The following is a 20,747-nucleotide window of genomic DNA, read 5'->3' as shown; positions in this document are numbered from 1 at the left end:
AGCGAAAGCTTTTCCCACGCATCACGACATCTTGCAATTGATTTCAAGGGAGTGGGATACTCCTGAGGCCAATCTTCGAGTCGGTCGAGCCATGGAAAAGTTATACCCTCTCCCCACTGATTTCTTGGAGATTCTTAAGGTTCCTGCTGTTGATTCAGCGGTATCCGCGGTCACGAAACATACTACCATCCCGGTCACGGGCGGGACGGCATTGAAGGATGTCCAGGATCGCAAGCTCGAGGTTTACCTCAAGCGTATCTTTGAAGTCTCAGCGTTGGGGATGAGGGCTGCTATCTGCAGTTCCCTAGCACAGCGAGCAGCTCTGCGTTGGGTACAACAGCTTCTCACTTCCCAATCTTTGCCACAGGCAGAGACTATTCAGGCTGATAGACTTGAAGCGGTGGTTGCCTATGGAGCTGATGCTTTTTATGATCTGTTAAGGGTCCTCGCTCGTTCCATGGTGGCGGCGGTGTCCGCTCGTCGTCTTTTGTGGCTACGCAACTGGGCGGCAGATGCTTCGTCTAAGACGCGCCTGAATTCCCTTCCTTTCAAGGGTAGGTGCCTATTTGGGGAAGATTTGGATCATATCATCAAATCTCTTAATGAGAATGCGGTGCACAAGCTACCAGAAGATCGTCCACGTTCTTCTAGATCTTTTTATTCCTCCAGAAATAGGTACCGGAATCAACGGAGGTCGCGTCCTACTAGACAGCAGACACCTCGGGCTCCTTCTACACGATCACACACCTGGAACCGGTCCTTTCGAGGGCGCCGCCATGGTAAGGATACTAAAGGGGCAGGTCCTTCCTCGAAGGCTTCACAATGATGCCAGAAGGACCCAAGAGGGGATCCCCCACCTGGGGGGTCGCCTTACTCTCTTTTACAAGGAGTGGGCCCAAATTACGTCGGATCAATGGGTGCTGGACAAAAAGGAGAGTTTGCCGGCGGTCAAGTTATAGGGAAAGTGATGCTTAAATAACGAGTGTCCCTTTTCCTAACCTGTGGTTGTGCACAGGTTAGGAAAACAGTCGTAAAATTGAACGTCTGTTTTCCTAAGTCACTGACAGCCACCTCTCCTGGGGGCCCGCTGCCGAGGAGGCACTAGGGGTGCGCAACTTCTCCTAGTGCTTCCTTTTTACTGTGGCAGCTGATTTAAATATTAAATTGGGCACCCCGGAGATGTCAATCATGAGCGCCCATTTTCCCCGCGCCGATATTGCATCGGTCTGATGGTGCGGAAGACAGCGCATGCTGTGCAAATAGTGGTGCACCAAAAACTTAAAGTTCTGAAGCTTCCACAACACAAGGGCCTTTATAGCCCTCCTCTCAAGAGGAGCATGGATTGGATCTTTCACCTGCAGAAGATCAGTCCCCAGTCCTTCTCCTCCATCCTGAGGCTCGTCAGTGGAGGTATTTTTTTACACCTGCATTTATGGAAGAGTGGCTGGGACCTCCCATTCCGCTGGGATTCCACCACCAAGAGTTCCATGGGCAGTCTATCGCTTCATCGCTGCGCCTCAACTCCTGGTTCAGTTGCTACTGCCTAGTCTATGGCAGCAAGGTCTTGAGCTGCCTACTCCTCAACCCACCTACTTTATCCTTCCTCTTACAACAGTCTGTATGAGAAGTAAACAAAGCATGGAACAAGTAGATCCTATTCATCTTTCTCCTAACAGGAGTTCTCAACAAGCGGTGGAGCAAATCACTGACACATGCAATTTTTTCTCTTTCCACAAGCCATGCCATCCACTTTTCCCTCAGTGTACTCCATACACTGAAACTATGCCATCTGAGCCAGCAATACCCCAGTCACCCAGACCTGACCCTCTTGAGCATCACAAGAAGGAACCTCCTCCTTCCTCTCCACCTTCTTGGGATCCTTCTCCATTATCCCCGAAATCTGACAGTGCTGTGCTACCATCCCCGGGGAGTCCCAGAGTAGTTCTACAGGCACTCCTTCCAACCCACCAGAGGAAGTGCCAGACAACTCCTCGCCTCCGGAGGCCTTCCTGTATTCACGTTTTATAGAAAAGTGGGTCCTCTTCTTAAAAAAAAAAAAAAAAAAAGCAAAGAAGAAACCACATCCCCATTCTGAGGTTATGAGCTTACTATGCATCCTGGAGCTACCAACTGAATCTGCTGCTTTCCCTTCTCCTCCAATACAGCAAAATTCTCTTATGAATTTCAGGGAGACTCATTCCTCTGGTATCACCACAGTGTGAAAACTGGATCTAAAGTCTTGCCTTCAAAAATTGTCTGGTTACGGAGTAGTGCAGCTACCACATAATTCAGTTGTGGTAGAGTCATTCAAAAAGACCAGACTCATTCCAACTTGCCCCAGGAAAGGACCTCAAGCTGCTGGATGATTTTGGAAAAAGGGTTTTCCAAGGCTCCATGTAGTCAACTAGGATTCAGCAGCTTCAGCATCCTCTATTGCAGTATGTTGGATGGCATGGCATCCGAGAAGATGTCCATGATAAGTTGGCAGATCTTCCCTGTTCTGGAGAAAATCTTTTTTGCGGACAAGTTAAAGGATACGGTCACTCAAAAGACCAAAACCTCATGGTGCAGTCACTCTCTGAGTGGGGACCAAGCTTCCTGTTCCAGACACTTTTACCCACAATTTGAGGCCTTTCTTCCAAAGAAAGCCCTATTGACCGAATCAGGCTGTCGTCAACCTCCATACCAATTGCCACTTACTCAACAGCAGTCTACCCAGCAAAGGGGAAAACAAAGCAACAACTGGAAGTGGTGTTAAAACCGCAACAAAATTTTTAAGGACGTCTCTACCACAGCAGACATCAACTGGGGGCAGGGTCCAACTGTATGCAACATTTTGGGCCCTCATAACAGACCAGTGGGTACTATCGAAAGTACATCAGTTACCAGCTCAACTTCAAAAGCAAACCTTGGACGCCCCACCTCTCCCTCCCCAAGCAGATCTTCATCAAGATCTTTTACAGGGGGAGGTGCAGTCCCTCCTTCAGCAAAACGAAATACAAGAACTAGCCCACTCCAGCTACGTTCTGGGTTATTACTCCAAATACTTCCTCATCCCCTCCCCCCCAAAAAAAAAAAATTAGGAAGTCTCCGACTCATCCTAGATCTCAGAAACCTAAACTAGCATCTTTATCGCAAGAAATTCAAGATGACCTCCCTGGGCACCATCCCACCTTTCATTCAGCTGTGGGACTGGATGTGCTCCTAGACCTCAAGGATGTTTATGCTCATATCACTATACACCCATCTTTGTGGCGTTACATCTGTTTCAAGGTGGGAGACAAATATTATCAGTACAAGATCCTCCCTTTTGGCCTCTTGTCAGCCCTGAGAGTTTTCACAAAATGTCTAGCTGTTGTGGTAGCACATCTCCTTGCCTGGACAATTGGTTGATAACAGCCCCTTCAAAGGAGGCCTGCATTCACATACTGTATGGACTAGTCACTGTCTAGAGGACCTGGGGTTCATAATCAATTACGAAAAATCACACCTATATCCAACTCAGACAATACAGTTCATAGGAGCCTGAATAGACTCTGTTCTATCCATGGCCTTCCTTCCCAACGACAGAACTGAAAAACTTTGGAACCTCACCAGACTTTTCAACTTGCGTTCCACAGCTCCTGCCCATCTCGTTCTGACTTTACTAGGTCACCTAGCAACAGCTATCCATGTAGTTCCCTTAATTCATTTACATAGGTGACTGCAATGGGGGTTGAGAATGCACTGGAATCAGTTACTCCACCCTCAATCTTCATGAATAATCATAACCAACTTCAAGAAAACAGATGCCCAATGGTGGCTACATCCAGGATTATTGAAGGCAGGATTCCTCCTTCAGCCATAACCACATCAGCTTATATTCACCACTGATGTTTCCACCCGAGGCTGGAGGGCATATCCCCTGCAATTCAAAACCCAGGGTTTATGGTCACACCAGGAATCATATTCGGGCCGATACAGTAAAGCCCGTGGGAGAGCGCGCACAGGCTGCTCTCCCGGCGCGCGCGCACAGGCCGCTCTCCTGTGCGCGCGATTCAGTATTCAAATTAGGCCCGGCGGTAAAAAGAGGTGCTAGGGACATTAGCGCGTCTCTAGCGCCTCTTTTTGGACAGGAGCGGCAGCTGTCAGCGGGTTTGACAGCCGACGCTCAATTTTGCCGGCGTCGGTTCTCGAGCCCACTGACAGCCACGGGTTTGGAAACCGGACGCTGGCAAAATTGAGCATCCGGTTTTCAACCCGCGGGCCGACTTCAAATTATTATTTATTTTTTTTTTAACTTTCGGGACCTCTGACTTAATATCGCCATGATATTAAGTCGGAGGGTGCACAGAAAAGCAGCTTTTACTGCTTTTCTGTGCACTTTCCCGGTGCCCGAAGAATTTAGTGCCTACCTTTGGGTAGGCACTAATTTCTGAAAGTAAAATGTGCGGCTTGGCTGCACATTTTCCTTTCTGAATCACGTGGTAATACCTAATAGGGCCATCAACATGCATTTGCATGTTGCAGGCGCTATTAGGTTCGGGAGGGTTGGACGCGTGTTTTCGACCCCTTACTGAATAAGGGGTAATGCTAGCTAGCACGTCAAACGCACGTCCAATCGCGGGTTAACAGTGCGCTCCACCGGAGCACACTGTACTGTATTGGCCTGATTGTCAGATAAATCTATTAGAATTAAGAGCAGTGCGGCACACCCTCAAAATTTTCCAACATCTGCTCCAACATCAGCACCTAATGATTCACACTGACAATCAAATTGCAATGTATGTATTTATTTATTTAAGATTTTTCTATACCGACATTCATTGTTGGACATCATATCGGTTTACAGGCAACATGGAGTCAGCAACAGAGCTTTACAGTGTAACCAACGTAACTCAAAAGCAGGGTGGAACAGGACCTTGGACCCTTTGCAAGGAGATTTTAATCATCTGGAACTGGGCAAAGGTCACCGTGCAACCCAACAGGCAGTTTACCTTCCAGGGATACCAAACACGGAAGTGGACAGACTCTTCCAACCTCACGAATGGGCTCTTTCCTAAACTGTAGCAAACTCTCTTCTGCCAATGGGGCTGGCCTTGGATAGACTTATTCACAACCAAACGCAACTTGAAACTGACACATCTTTGCTCTCTGCCCAAGCCCTCAAAAAGAAAGCACCAGATGTGATTCTAATTTCTTGGTCCCAAGGCCTTCTATAGCTTTCCCTCCAATTCCACTCATTGCAAAAGCCATACAGAAATGTATGCGAGGCTGGGCCAAGATGATATTAATAGCCCCAGTGAGGCACAGACAACCATGGTGTATGCATATTTCATTCAACTCTCAGCAGAAAGCCTGCAAAGTCTGGGAACAGACTCCCTTCTACTTACTCGAGAGAGGGTTACTTCTCCATCCCTTGCAACCTTATCTCAATCTCACAACATGGAAATTGAACACTTGATCCTAGCGTATTTTCAGCTATCTTCCAAAGTTGAGGACGTCATAGTCTCAGCAAGGAAGCCTTCAATACGACGTAGCTATTCCTTCAAATGGTCCAGATACACCAAATGGTGTGTGAAATGTTCTTTGGATCTCTTCACATGTGAACTTTGACTGCTACTAGATTACCTCCATTTATCAAGCAGAGGTCTTGCAGTGTCTTCCATTTGTGTACACCTGAGCTTATGTGCTTTACCCCAACCCGGAAGTCAGAAATTCCATAGCTCACCATCCTCTCATATCATAGTTCATGAAGGGACTTCTGCACCTACGGCCCCCCCTTAAAGAAGCCTCCCGTGCTATGGATTTACACACATCTCTGCAGGGATTGATGGAACCAACTTGTGAACCTTTGAGAACACAGCACTAAAATTTCTAAACTGGAATTTTGGTGGCAACTGTCAGCAAGAAGAGTAAGCAAACTGCAGGCATTAGTGCACTTCCCACCTTACTTGCAATTCTTCCAAGACAAATGAGTGGTGCAAACCCATCCAAAGTTCTTGCCAAAGATGGTCTCCACTTTACAGATAAATCAGTATTATACTTCCTACGTTTTTTTCCAAAACCAAGCGAGAGAAGTTGAACTTCCTGGACTGCAAGAGGGCCTTGGCCCAATACAAACAGCGAATTCACAGACAGTCCTCTCAACTTTTTCGTATCATACGATCCAAATAGACTTGGAATACCAGTTGCCAAGAGAACTCTTTCAAATTGGATTATTCCTGCATATAGCATTGTTATACGAGAATATCTCTCGTTCTGAGGACATCTGCAAAACAGCCATATGGTCCTTCATCCGCACATTCACATCTCACTACTGCCTAGACGAGCAGACAAAATCTGATGGCACAGTGGAATCAGCAGTATTGTATCATTTGTCATCTAGGCAGATGCTGTACACAGAGTCCTGGTTGTGTATAAAAAAAAACCCTCCAAAAACAAAACAAAAAAAAAATATCTGTATGGGGAGTACAACAAACTTGCTACTGGTCACAAGGTCACAATATTTATATATATTTTGCAACCCTTAGCTTAGGACTCCCCATGCAGCATGGCTAATTCAGCCTGCTTATAAATGGGGGAGAAAAAAAGCAAGTTTGCTTACTGTAAGCAGTGTTTTCCATAGGCTAAATTAGCCACATGTTCCTGCCTTCCTCCCTAGACAGCATCTCTACCTGCCCTGGATATCTTTTGCTTAGACATGAACTGAGGAGACTTCTGAAGGCTCGTTGGTGCAGGACCTACCATCCATGCCCAGTAGGACAAAAGCCTTAAGCTTTGAGAGACAGCTCTGTCTAGTGCCGCCCTAATGATATCACCCATGCAGCATGGCTAATTCATTCTGCTGTCTATGGAAAACACCATTTATGGTAAGCAGACTTGCTTTTTGTATTCCTTTTCGATTTATCATGTCAATAAAAACAAAACAGCATGTATTTTGAAAATTCTAACTGGTGTATCTTGAAATACAGAACCTAACTGGACTAAGGGTAAAACACACACAGAACAATGGTAAGCCCTTTTTTTTTTTTTTTTTTTTTAAAGACTCTGAGCCTGCTAGAATCTTCACCCTTTAGTGTAAAACTTAACCTTAGGAGTAACAGGCTTCCAGTATTGCATATAAGCGTTCTAAAAGGAGTCCTGCCTATATGTTCCCCTATCGGGTGTCACAAGGAGCATGATGGAGCACTGCCCTTGTGTTTTAATCATTGTGATCAGCTTTATAAAATGGTAAGGGGTAATGGAAATACACCAGTGATGATATAAATCTGATACTCTTAAGGATCCATATTGACTAGGTTTTGTTTATTTATTTCCTTAGATCCCAGCTGTCCAAATGTGATAGTGACCAGACTTGTGTTGGTTTGTGACAGTGCACCAAACCCTCTGGAACTTGATTTGACAGGTAAGGCGAAGATGCCAGGGCTTCATTATGTTTTATCTGTCAGAGTGGGGCTGTAGCTGACGGAATATCTCCGAACAAGTAAACCTAGCATGAAAATCAGAATAGTCTCCTGTGGTGAGACTGTTCTGATTCACTCATTGCATCTTGTATTCTGGGGATGAGAGATCTGATTGACTAAAATTTGAGTTTATTAAAACTTATTTGCACTCTTCATAATGCATTTCAAGGTGACGTACATGTAGAAACATATATAAAAAAAAATGCTGAATACATAATTACACACTCATTAAAAATCAAACAATAGTACCTGTCCCGAAATGCCACATCGTCACACCTAATAACCATGCAGGGTAACCCGGTGGACATGTAGAGGGTCCTGCCAAGCACTGCACAGGCCTACCTGCGCACATGCTTCTACACTGGCAAAATCCCACTCTCCACCTGGGTTTCTGCTTACCTCCTGGACACGTTCCTGCAAGCTATCCTTGGTGGTTTCTAGGGACACTGAGACCTCTCACAAAGAAGGGTCACATAGATCCTAGAAATACACCCACAGACCAAATATACAAACTATCAGGATCTTTAGTCAGTCCATGACAGGAAGAGCTAACAAACTAACAAGTTTATTAACAAATAGAAGGGGGAACAGTGAACATATAAGAATTTTAAATTGCAAACAGAAACAGGTAGCACAACAAGGATTAAACAATAGAAACTAAACACGTTTCACTATCTGTTTGCCTGAGGAGGTCAGAAAAAGGCTGTCCACAGGAGCTGAAAGAGCTTCAATACAAAGATCTGCTCTCTGCACTCCCAACTGAGACTGGAGTATTCCAGAAATTTCAGGATGAGTTCTGTCTTCAGGGCCAGTCAGGGCACACAGTTTTAACAGTGAGCTTTCTGGCCAATGGCACTGCAGGATGTTTGTGTCACATGCACTCAGGGCTGTTGGGATGTGATGCTGAATAAAGCCACCCTCAGTCAAGGCAGCATCTAAAGCCTCTGCTTGAACTACAGGCAGAGTTCAAACACCACCTGCAGGCCAGCTCTCAGGAAATGAGCTCTCTGGGGAAAAGTGTCACAAGGCAGATCAATTTATTTATTTATTTTTTCAATAACTGTAAGGTATGTAAAACCCCTGTTTTGCCACAGTACCAAACAGGATGCTAGCTGCATGCCAAAGCAGTGGATTAAAGCTGGTTATCAATAATGGTTATCAATAATGTCTTTAATGCTTTTTTAAGGGTTGTTTTTTTTTTGTTCACATTCAATAGTGAATGGAATCCAGCAGAGTTCTAAGTGTGAGGGCCCTTGACTGAGAAGGCCCTGTTTCTTTTAACATCAAGGCATGCAAGCTTGATTGATGGTACCTCTAACAACATCTTGCCTTCAGACATTAGGGAAGAGGAGGTTTATAAACCTTTAAAAGGGTATTAATCAGCAGTCCGAGTTCTCGCATATGATCTGATAAACCAGTGATGCTACTTTGTATTGTGCTCTGAAAGTGATAGCTAATGTAGGGAGGCCAGGGTTAGAGAGAGATGATCACGAATAAGAATTTTGATTAATATTCGTGCCGTGGCATTTTGTATCAGCTGAAATGGGTGTAGGGCATTAAATGGAAGGCTTATGTATTGCGATAGAGCTTGCTCAAAATTAATGCCTGAGGGACAGTACGGAATGCTTGAGGGTTTTAAATACTTGAGTTCCCGCAGATATGCTTCTCTGCTCTTAGATGATGGACCTTCTGTGTTGCAGAAATGTCATATAAGTGTGGGGTGTAGATGTGAGCAGGTCTGGAAACTACCTAGTTGCTGTGATGGGGGAGAGAGTAATTTAGGAGAGCCATCAGGGAGGGAGATGGGGGTGATGGAGAGGAAAAAGTGCAAGAATACATTTTTTCTGGTCAAAGTTAAAAAATAAATGCCTTTTAATTCTTATTGCGGCTGTTCCTCTTATTTGAACACAATTTTTAGCGGCGAAACCAAACAGGGAACGAGGAGGCGGGGTATCGCTGCTAAAAATTGTGTTCAAATAAGAGGAGAAGCCGCAATAAAAAATAAATGCCTTTTAATTCTTATTGCGGCTGCTCCTCTTATTTGAACACAATTTTTAGCGGCGATACCCCGCCCCCTCGTTCCCTGTTTGGTTTCGCCGCTAAAAATTGTGTTCAAATAAGAGGAGTAGCCGCAATAAGAATTAAAAGGCATTTATTTTTTAACTTTGACCAGAAAAAATGTATTTTTGCAATATTGTGTGTGTACACTATACGTTTGAGTGCAACTAGAGCTCCAGTGTGGTATTGGTGATGGAGAGGAGCCATAATGGGGGAAGAGAGAAGGGAAAGAAAACATGGGGAGAGGAGAAGAGTAATATTGAGAAAAAAGGTAGGATAGGTTTCTCTTCCTGGTTTAGAGGTGAAGAACTCTGGACCTCTTCTGCAAAAAATGGCTGTTTTTTCAGGATTTCTGTAAAGAATATTTCAGAACTGGAGGAGGACAAGTAGGGCTTCATGCTATTTCTCTTGCTTCCTGCTGCCTGTGGCAGACTTTACTGTGGGACATTACAGCGTCTCACATGGTTCAAACTGTGAATCTGGCCTGGGCAGCAGAAGGCAAACATGGCATGAAGTGCCTTGGGTGGGAGGGGGGTGTTATGATCACCTGTTTGGTAGTTGCCAGAGGATCAATGGAGGGGAGAAGGAGAGAGGCCTGCTGACTCACATCATGCAGCTTGGCTGACTGATTTCCCACAGTTCCACATCCTTGCCAAATTCTGTGGCACAAGCCAGGGTATGCAACCCTTGCCACAGAACTATAGGTGACCAGGGCTGTGCTTATGACATGAGAGATTAATATCTTAGAAAAAAAAAAGGTTGTGAACCACTGTTGTAGGTTATGTATATCTATCGGGACACACCTGACAGATGGTTCTCACAAATATGACAGTCTGAACACATGACTGTCACGGGGCTAATATAAACGTACACTCTGCATCGACAGGAACCCCCTTGACCCCAACAATGGGTGCAGAGCAGAACTAGGGCATTAACATGTACAACTCACCATACAAAAAAGATATTCTGGTTCTTATGACACCTCAGTAAAAGCAAAACAAACTCTTTCTACCAGGCGCAATAGCCTTTCTTATGAAAAGACAGTAATTTACCACTAATGCATGTCCTATTGAGAACACAACAAATAAGAATGATACAAATGCCTACATGCTAGTAAAATACATCACCTCAGTCATACACACAAAACTGACCTTCACGTACAGAAAGACCACAAATTTATAAATATGGAGACAAACTGAAATAGAAACTCAAAAAAAGCCACTCTGCATACATTGCAAACCTGGAGAAATGGAAAGAGAAATATAACATCTAACATAGTCCCAGGATCTGCAGTAATGCACACAAACTACAAAGTTACACCTGCATTAGGGAACACACTCAAACAGTAACAATCCTATCTATGAAAAGGCACCACTACAAATATTAAATCAGGCCCTAAACATTAATACACCTCCTATTAGGAAAACAGAACAAACCAAGCTGTTATAGATCCCCACACAGAAACAATTGTAAATTTATACTAATAAATGTTTCCTAGCATGTAGCCAGATGAACTCGGGACCAATGGGTTATGTGTTCCCCTGCTGGCAGATGGGAGACAGAATCAGGTTTCAAAGCTGATGTCAACCTAGATTATACCCCTGCAGTGACCTCAGCCCTTCAGTATCTCTCCATCTCCTAGCGATGTGGACGCTATCCCCACACCAGCAGCGGTGTTGGCGGGACTACAGCACTAATCCAAAGGAGAAAAGAAAAAATGTTACCTTCAAACTACCTTCAAACTGCTCTCCTGAGGTGATACCTAACGGTCCCTACCCCAGTTGAGAATTCCTGAGGCGATTTCAGAGATCCCTCAGAGGTGTGGCTTGGTCCGGTAGCCAGCTCCTGGCATGGACTTTGCTGCTGAAGCAGCTGAAAGGCAGCGGGTGCAGGAACAGAGCATGGCGGTGAAGGCCTAAGCTCTCCCCCCCACAGCCGGAGACCATCTCTGTACTCAGCTGGTAAGCGCGGAGACCAGGTAAGTAGAGAAGATCTCCGATGAACCAGAGACATGGAAGGACCTCGGTAAGTCCTTCCTCCGGTCTCTTTGCTAAGTGCACCATACCGACATCATTCCCAATCCTGTTCAGGTGAAGGAAGGGGGGTTTTCCGAGTGGGTTGTGCGGCCCCCCCCCCCCCCGGTTGATCGGGTTGGGCTAGGCCCCGCTTCAGGCTCGGTGGACTCCACATGGCAATAGAGGGCACCGCCATCTTGCGTGCAGTTTGGTGTGGCTACAAATTCCCCCCCTTCATCCGTTGGTACGCATGGTGCAGGCTGGCCTTCTGTGCATCTAATGCAAGCATACCTAGCGCACAACCGGCCGCTTAGATATACGTGCGCCGAGGCAAGTCTATGCACGATCGATAGACAATAAGACTAAATGCACAAGCTGCAGAGGCTATGGCCCCGGCCTTTCTGAGGGCAGTGCTAGCTGGACCACAGGCAGCCTCCCACCCCATTCGGGAGTAGCTTTTGTGCATCCCACTGGTCCTGAGTCCATTTGGCTACAAGCTAGGAAATGGAGAAATTACTTACCTGATAATTTCATTTTCCTTAGTGTAGACAGATGGACTCAGCATCCCGCCCATGGCTGCCCAGGAGAGGCGCCAAGGAATTGCCCATGAGGCGAAACTGGATTCCATATGAATACGGGTAAGCTGTTGCCCTACCTCTAGTTCAGGGCATCTACAGTATGGCTGGGTTTTGGCACTTATGTTGGTTGAGTACACTGGCGGTCTCCAGTTTTTAATCAAGTTTTTAACCAAGTGTTTAATCAAGTTGTATCCAAATTCTAATCAAGGTCTTCAATATATATGTCCACGATGGCCTTTTGAAGAGAATACTGAAGGGCTGAGGTCACTGCAGGGGATTATCTAGGGTGACGCCAGCTTTGAAACCTGACTCCTTCTCCCATCTGCTAGAATATAAGAACATGCCATACTGGGTCAGACCAAGGGTCCATCAAGCCCAACATTCTGTTTCCAACAGTGGCCAATCCAGGCCATAAGAACCTGGCAAGTACCCAAAAACTAAGTCTATTCCATGTTACTGTTGCTAGTAATAGCAGTGGCTATTTTCTAAGTCAACTTAATTAATAGCAGGTAATGGACTTCTCCTCCAAGAACTTATCCAATCCTTTTTTAAACACTAGCAGGGGAACACATAACCCATTGGTCTTGAGTCCATCTGTTTACTATAAGGAAAACAAAATTATCAGGTAATTTCTCCACTTCAAAACAGCTGATAGAATAATGTTCAACAATTTAAAAACTCATAAAAATTATTAAATTGTCCAAATACCAATAGAAAATTTCAAAACAGCAGACATCCCATAATACCCAATAATTAAAATGGCAGTCAATCAAGAAAAATAAACATAAAAGCCACCTATACTTACCCTCCCCAGCAGCCCTCCTACTCCTTTCCCTTGCAGGCCAAAAACAAACACTAGAAGCAGCAGTGGCTGCTTAAGCTCTGTCTTCATGGTCATCTTCCTTAGGGCCCACAACCAGACAGACGCCCCAATTAGACTCCATGACCAGTCTCTCTCTCATCGCCGGCTCTCTTTCTCTCTCGCACACTCGCTCGTGCTCCCTCGCTCTCGCCGACGGCTCTCTCATGACACCCCCCGACCCAGCACAAATGGCAGCTGCAGTAGCCTCCGTCTCCAGCCCCAGCATCCTGAGAACAAACAATCCCATCAGCTGTGGGGGGCTAACTCTGTCCTTTCTCCCATCGCTGATCGCTGGATGTGCTTCATTTTGTTCTGGGTCTGCGCTCTGCCAGTACTTTATGTAACATGGTCGTCTCTTCTTCCTGTGCACCCCACTATACATCACTTCCTGTTTTGGGCCGTGGGGGTGGGAAGAAGAAAGGGCCATGCCACTGATGTTGCCAGTTTCCACTAACGCTGCTGCTGTTCCTGCCCGGACGGAATGGCAGTAGTGTTAATAGAAGAATATGTGCATCTGATTGCGATGAAGGACAGGGAGGAAAGCACAATCGGGCAGTGGGACACTGGGAAGCCGTGACACACCTGCCGGTGCTTGTGCTGAACCGGACTGGACAGGTTGAGAATTGCTGCCCTAGAGGACAGGTGTCATGGTTTCACCTGCTATGCAGTCTTCCCTCCGTCAGGAATCCTCAGCAAGCCTCACTCCTAGCTCTGCCTGTTACTCCTCACAGATTACACAGCACCCAAGCCTCAGCCCTACTTAACCTAGCCTGATCAGAACCTCAATACCTCTTCATTGAGTCAACTCATCTCTCTGACCTGGCCACTCTTACCTCTGTATTCTGCCCTGTCTAGCCTTGCGGCCTCCGGGTCTTTTACCTTGCCTTGTGGCCCATCCATGCCTCCTGCCTTGCCTGTGGCCTCTCACATTGCTCTGTAGCCTCTCTTGACCTCTTGTCATGCTCTGGGCCTTTCCAGGCCTTCTGGCCTTTCTCTTTCACCTCTCAGGCCTCCCTGCCATGTTATGTGCCCTCCTGGGCTTTTTGTCTTACTTTATGGCATCTGGGGCTACCAGGATTACTTTTCCCAGTCTCATGCCCTGTTGGGCTTTCTTGTTCCCTGTTAACAGTCTATTCCAAGTCCTGTCCTTGTCTGGTCTGAGTCCTGTCCAGTCCGGTCCAGCCCTTGTCTGTTTGCCAGATTTTGCCCTCATCCTTTTGCCTCTCCCAGAACCTAAATGTTCAACCTGCAGGGGAGGGGGGGTTGGTTAGGCAGAAGATCAGCTCCACCTGTCCTGCAGCCCTCTACTGCCTCTGTGAGAGTGCTTCCTGACTCCTGTCTGCCAGTCCTTGACAACAGGAAGGGGGCATATGTGAGAGAGTCAAATAACTTACAGGTATAAGTAAAGCCAAGAAGCATTTTTCAAGACCAAGAGATCATGGTTTTTAGATCGAAGGGATAGTCTCAGGAATAACATAATATTTCTTCATGGAAAGGATTTAGGATAGAAGGGTGTTACAGGAAAGGTGGTGGAGGCAAAAACTGCAATAGAATTCAGGAAAGCCTGGGGTAAGCAGAGGATCTGTAACTATAAGGATGTAAGGGTAAAGCTTGAGATTGGGTTGAAGCATTATATCAGGAATAGGCAGACTAGATGGACCCTGTGGTCCACATCTGCCATCATATTGTATGTTTCTATCACCACAAGCTTCACATATTGTATCCCGCTACAGTTCCAGTTTTTATACCTACGCACAATAAAGCTCTGGAATTTGTTGCCAGAGGATGTGGTTAGTGCAGTTAGTGTAGCTGGGTTCAAAAAAGGTTTGGATAAGTTCTTGGAGGAGAAGTCCATTAATGGCTATTAATCAGTTTTACTTAGGGAATAGCCACTGCTATTAATTGCATCAGTAGCATGGGATCTTCTTAGTGTTTGGGTAATTGCCAGGTTCTTGTGACTTGGTTTGGCCTCTGTTGGAAACAGGATGCTGGGCTTGATGGACCCTTGGTCTGACCCAGCATGGCAATTTCTTATGTTCTTATTTATCTGAGGATCGGTTTGATTACTCCTAGGATTAAGGTAAGGAAAGAACTGTCACGAGCTCTGTAGTGCTTCTTTTGAAAGCAAAGCTTTTTGAAACACGAGAAAGCGACCTTGATGAGTTCTTTATATTTTGTCAGTGTGGGGAAAGGCTTTGCATCTTTTTTTGACAAATTGCCCAAATTGAAAGGATGAAATGTATTCAAAAGCTCATAGGTCTTTCAAACCTCTAAGTGTTCAGCAACCATTAATACACTAGTACCCGACATTGCAATGCAAGGAAGAGGGACATACTTGGTGAGGGTTGGCCATGAGAGGACTCAACAGATCTGAAAATGGGGGATCTTCTTTTCTAGTCAGGACTTCTTGCTTTGAGATTCTTTTCCTTCCTAGGTGACCTGGAGAGTTACAAGAAGCAGTTTTTCGTAATGAAAGAAGGCATGATGTACCAGATAAAAATCTGCTTCAAGGTGAGATGAAACTTTTTTTTTTTTTTTCAATTGCTGCATGTCTGACTTTTTGTATCTTTTTTGTCTTTTTAACGGTCTGATCTAGTCAAGTTTCAATAGACACTATCATGGCTGGTAAAATGAGAATTTGCAAATACATTTCAAACTATGTGCAGCAGTAAAAATATGCAAACTGAAGCCAGAGGGTTGACCTATACTGCAGATAGGTCCCTCTGAGCTACAGCTATTTCAGTTTGCAACTGTAAGCAAGTGTCTGCCATTGCAGTATGGTACACCGTGGCCCTAAAACTGTCACCACCTTCTTCCATCTAGTCAGACCAGTAGGTTATGCCTGCCAGCCAGTAGATGGAGATAGATCTCAACAGGCTCACTAATATCATTACTTATATAGCTCTGTGCTGACTCCAGCCTGCCAGTATTTTCTGTCTTGAACAGATGATAGGCAAGCATTCCATGCTGTAAGCTATGGCCTGGTTAGCCACTGAATTAAATAGGAAAATTTCTGGTCGGCAGCTCCTGAGGTGACAGCTGAATTCTCCCTTCCTTAGTTGAGCATAATCCTGACTCAGAGTTTAATAGTGCTGTTGTCAACTTCTGAGGTGATGGCTTAAGGCCCTCTCCCTCATTTGAGCACTGTAGGAGACCAGAGGGCTACCAGTGCAAGTACTTCTTTCCCCCCTTCTCCTCTAAATTGCCAGATTAAGGCTCTTTTCCTCAGGGGAGCACTACTGGAGTCCAGAGATACTGGCATCAGTCCTTGGTACCTCTGTTTCCCCCTCCCTTCCTCCCTGAGGTGAAAGCCTAAAGTTCCCCCTCTCAGTGGATCTATACCTGGGGTTGGAGGGTTACCAAGGTTCTCACAGGACAAGCAGGATGGTTGTCCTCACAAACGGGTGACATCGAGGATGGAGCCCAACCACGGAAAACTTCTGTCAAAGTTTCAGGAACTTTGACTGGCCTCTACTGGGCATGCCCAGCACGGCACTAACCCTGCAGCCAGCAGGGGTCTCCCTTCAGTCTTCTTTTTTCCGCGCAGCAGTAGCCACGCGGTTAAGGAGCTCTTTCCACATTCCTGACAGGAATTTCTTCAATTAATTTCTTGAAGAAAAATTTGCCCCTCAGGGGTCTCCCCTCTTCAAATTTTTCCTCCGCGGTACTTCGGTAAGTTTTTGTCGTCGTTTTTGTCGAATACCGTCGAGTTTGGCCCTCGAGGCCTGTTGGCAGTCGACCGTCCCGCGGCTAAATTTTTGGCCTATGGCCATGGCGTCGGGGTTCCGTCGGTGCCCGGACTGTACACGTACTATGTCCATCACAGACCCACATAGAGTCTGTGTTTTGTGTTTAGGGAGTGAGCATGATGTCCTGACTTGTACCAAATGTGCCCTAATGACACCAAAAGGTCGCAAAGCCAGAATGGAGAAAATGGGACTCCTTTTCCATGCCCACACTCCGCCATCGATTGCATCGACGTCATCGGAACCGGCACCGTCGAAGTTTCACCATCGTCGACAGCCTCCCGGTGACCACCTGCCATCGACGTCTCCGCGGCCATCGACTCCCGTCTCTTCCCCCGTAGATCGCGGGGATCGGAGAGAGAAACATCGCCATCGACGTCACAAGTCTCGGACCGTCGAGGAATCGAAGTCATCGACCTCAGTACTGTCCGAGCCTCCTCCGAAGAAGTCTCGACCAGGAGTGGCACCGTCCACTCCTGTCTCGCAGACACCGAGGCAACCCTCACCCCTTCGGGGTTTGGGAGCCGCGACTCCACCGGTGACGGTGGTCCCTCCGGCTCAGCCTCAGCCTCCCTCTCCCGTGGAGCCGGGTATTGTTACCCCAGGTCTCCGGGTAGAACTGGACCGGCTGGTCCAGGAGGCCATCGACAAGGCGATGCAACGGTTCCAGACTCCTCCGGCACCGAGAGTGGAACCGGTCACTGACCCGATTCCAGCAGCACTGGCACCGCTGCTTGCCCGGATGGAAGCGCTTATGACTGCCCTTCCTCCGGTGATACCCGGGTCTCCGACACCTATCTCATCAAGTGGAGAAACACCGTACCGAATTCCCCCTTCGGGGGTAATACCATCGGTGCCATGTCATCCCTCGCTACTGATACATTCCACGGGGGCGATACGCACATCAGCTCCATTGAGAATTTCGATGACTGCACCCATACCTTCGATGCCGGCACCGATGCCATCGAGGACCTTCTCGATACCCCCGACAATTCCTTCGAGTTTCTCGGAGCCTCAGCCGGGGCCTTCGGGTATCCAACCCCCTCATGGTCCTACAGGTCAGCAACCTGATCCTTACGACACCTGGGGTGATGATACCTCCACAGACACCGATGATTTGCCTTCACCACCCTCTCCTGCGGGGAGTAGAAAGCGTTCTCCTCCTGAGGACCTCTCTTTCATAAATTTCGTGAAGGAAATGGAGTTGGTCCCTTTTCAGCTTCAATCAGAACAAGATGACAGGCACCAGATGATGGAGTTGCTCCAATTCTTGGATGTCCCTAAAGTCATCACTTCTATTCCAATTCATCAGGTTTTTCTGGACCTTCTAAAAAAGAATTGGGAATCTCCTGGATCTGTTGCTCCAGTAAACAAAAAAGCTGACTCTACCTATCTTGTACAGTCAGCACCTGGCTTTCAGAAACCTCAGCTAGACCACCACTCTGTTGTGGTAGAATCAGCTCAAAAGAAAGCTAAAAGAATAAAGCCACATTCTTCCATACCTCCTACTAAGGAAAATAAATTCCTAGATAGTATAGGTAGGAAAGTATACCAAGGAGCCATGCTAACTTCCAGAATAGCCTCTTATCAGCTATATATGACCCAATACAATATGGTCATTCTTAAACAGATACAGGAGTACTCAGATACCTTACCAGAGCAGTTCCAACCACAACTTCAATCCCTACTAAATAAAGGTTTTGAAGCTGGGAAGCATGAGATAAGAACAGCTTACGACGTCTTTGATGCTTCCACCAGACTTTCTGCTAAGGCCATCTCTGCAAGACGCTGGGCTTGGCTAAAGTCATCTGACCTTCGTCCAGAGGTTCAGGACAGGCTCTCTGACCTGCCCTGTCTAGGGGATAATTTGTTTGGTGAGCAAATTCAGCAAATTGTTGCTGAATTGAAGGATCATCATGAGACACTTAAACAGCTCTCATCCATTCCTTCTGACTTATCTTCTAAACAGCCGTTCAAGAAGGACCCAAAAAAGTCCTTCTTCCGTCCACGGAAGTATTATCCCCCACAAACCAAGTCTAGGTCTGCGAGGCCTTACCATAAATCTCAGCCTCGCCAGTCTCGAAAACAAAAGCCCGCAGCAGCTCCACAACCTGGCCCTGCGTCGGGTTTTTGACTTTCACTTAGAGAGCAGTTGCCAAATCCCTCTTCCAACCATACCAGTAGGAGGTCAGTTAAGCCACTTTCTAGAAAAATGGCATCATATCACCACAGATCAATGGGTGATGGTGATAATTGCACACGGTTACCACCTCAACTTCCTGACTCTCCCTTCGGACTCCCTATCCATGCAGGTGTGGGGACTCACCGATCACTCTGTTCTTCTCGAGCAGGAAGTTTCCCTTCTCCTCCAGTCAAATGCTATAGAACCCGTTCCTCCCTCACAACAAGGACTAGGGTTCTACTCCAGGTACTTTCTGATCCCAAAAAAGTCAGGAGGACTTCGGCCAATCCTGGACCCTATGGGCTCTCAACAAGTACCTTCACAGAGAGAAGTTCAAGATGGTAACCCTGGGCTCGCTTCTCCCTCTGCTGCAAAGAAGGGACTGGCTCTGCTCTCTAGACCTAAAAGATGCCTATACTCACATTGCGATAACTCAACCTCATCGCAAATACCTCCGTTTTTTAGTAGGCCGAAATCACTATCAATACCGAGTGCACCCTTTCGGCCTGGCATCCGCACCACGAGTCTTCACCAAATGCCTCGTGGTAGTTGCAGCATTTCTCAGGAAGGAAGGTGTCCACGTCTACCCCTATCTGGACGATTGGTTAATCAGGGCCCCAACCCAGCAAATCGCTCGGTCCTCCCTGACCCTGACAATTCAAACACTACTTTCTCTAGGGTTTCTTGTCAATTACGAGAAATCCTACTTAATCCCATCTCAAACCTTATCCTTCATTGGGGCAGACTTGGATACTTTACAGGCAAAAGCCTTCCTTCCTCATCAACGAGTCCAAATCCTTGTGTCCCTAGCTTGCCAGTTGCAGTCTCAACCCACAGCAACAGCTCGACAATTCCTCATTCTCCTGGGACACATGGCCTCCTCAGTTTATGTGACTCCCATGGCCTGCCTGGCCATGAGAGTCATGCAATGGACTCTGAGATCACAATGGATCCAAGCTGTTCAGCCTCTGTTCTCCATTGTTCGCATCACCGATGCACTCCGTCTGTCTCTTGTCTGGTGGAAAACTCAATCCAACCTCCTACAGGGCTTGCCTTTTCACCCACCAGATCCTCAAATAATTCTCACAACTGACGCTTCCAACGTCGGTTGGGGAGCTCATGTAAACAATTTACAAACCCAAGGATTCTGGTCTCCAGAGGAAGCCAAACACCAGATCAACTTCCTGGAACTTCGAGCAATACGACATACTCTCAGGACTTTTCAACATTGCCTATCGAACCACGTAATCTTGATTCAGACGGACAACCAGGTGGCCATGTGGTACATAAACAAGCAGGAGGGCACAGGTTCCTTTCTTTTGTGCCAGGAAGCTGCGCAGATTTGGGCAGAAGCCCTCTCCCGCTCCATGTACCTCAGAGCCACCTACTTGCCGGGAGTAAACAATGTCTTGGCAGACAAACTGAGCCGTGTCTTCCACCCACACGAGTGGTCCCTCAATCCCTTGGTAGCAACCACTCTGTTCCAGCAATGGGGTTATCCCCACATAGACCTCTTTGCGTCCCCTCAGAACCACAAAGTGGACAATTACTGCTCTCTCATTTGGAGCCAGCACTCTCGGCCCAGGGATGCATTCTCCCTCATGTGGACAACCGGTCTGCTTTATGCATTCCCTCCACTTCTTCTTCTGTCGAAGACTCTCGTGAAGCTCCGTCAGGACAAGGGAACCATGATCCTGATAGCACCGCACTGGCCACGCCAAGTGTGGTTTCCCATACTTCAGGATCTCTCCATCCGCAGGCACATTCCTCTGGGACGGGACCCGCATCTGATCACTCAAAACGACGGATGCCTCCAACCTCCAAGCCTTGTCCCTGACGGCATGGATGTTGAAAGGTTAGT

The 20,747-nt window shown here is 46.8% G+C and overlaps 1 protein-coding gene across 1 annotated transcript in view; it reads left to right on the top strand.

The window, feature by feature from the left end:
- ARHGDIA (Rho GDP dissociation inhibitor alpha) overlaps positions 1–20,747 on the top strand; it is a 66,193-nt gene that overhangs the window by 34,455 nt on the left and 10,991 nt on the right. The window contains 2 exon segments of the mRNA XM_029599066.1: positions 7,304–7,387; positions 15,393–15,469. Of these exon segments, the coding sequence (XP_029454926.1) occupies positions 7,304–7,387; positions 15,393–15,469 (161 nt within the window).

Source organism: Rhinatrema bivittatum, chromosome 4 (assembly GCF_901001135.1).
Source record: "Rhinatrema bivittatum chromosome 4, aRhiBiv1.1, whole genome shotgun sequence".
In the NCBI taxonomy this organism is placed as follows: Eukaryota; Metazoa; Chordata; class Amphibia; order Gymnophiona; family Rhinatrematidae; genus Rhinatrema; species Rhinatrema bivittatum.
This window is presented reverse-complemented; position numbering and strand designations above follow the sequence as displayed.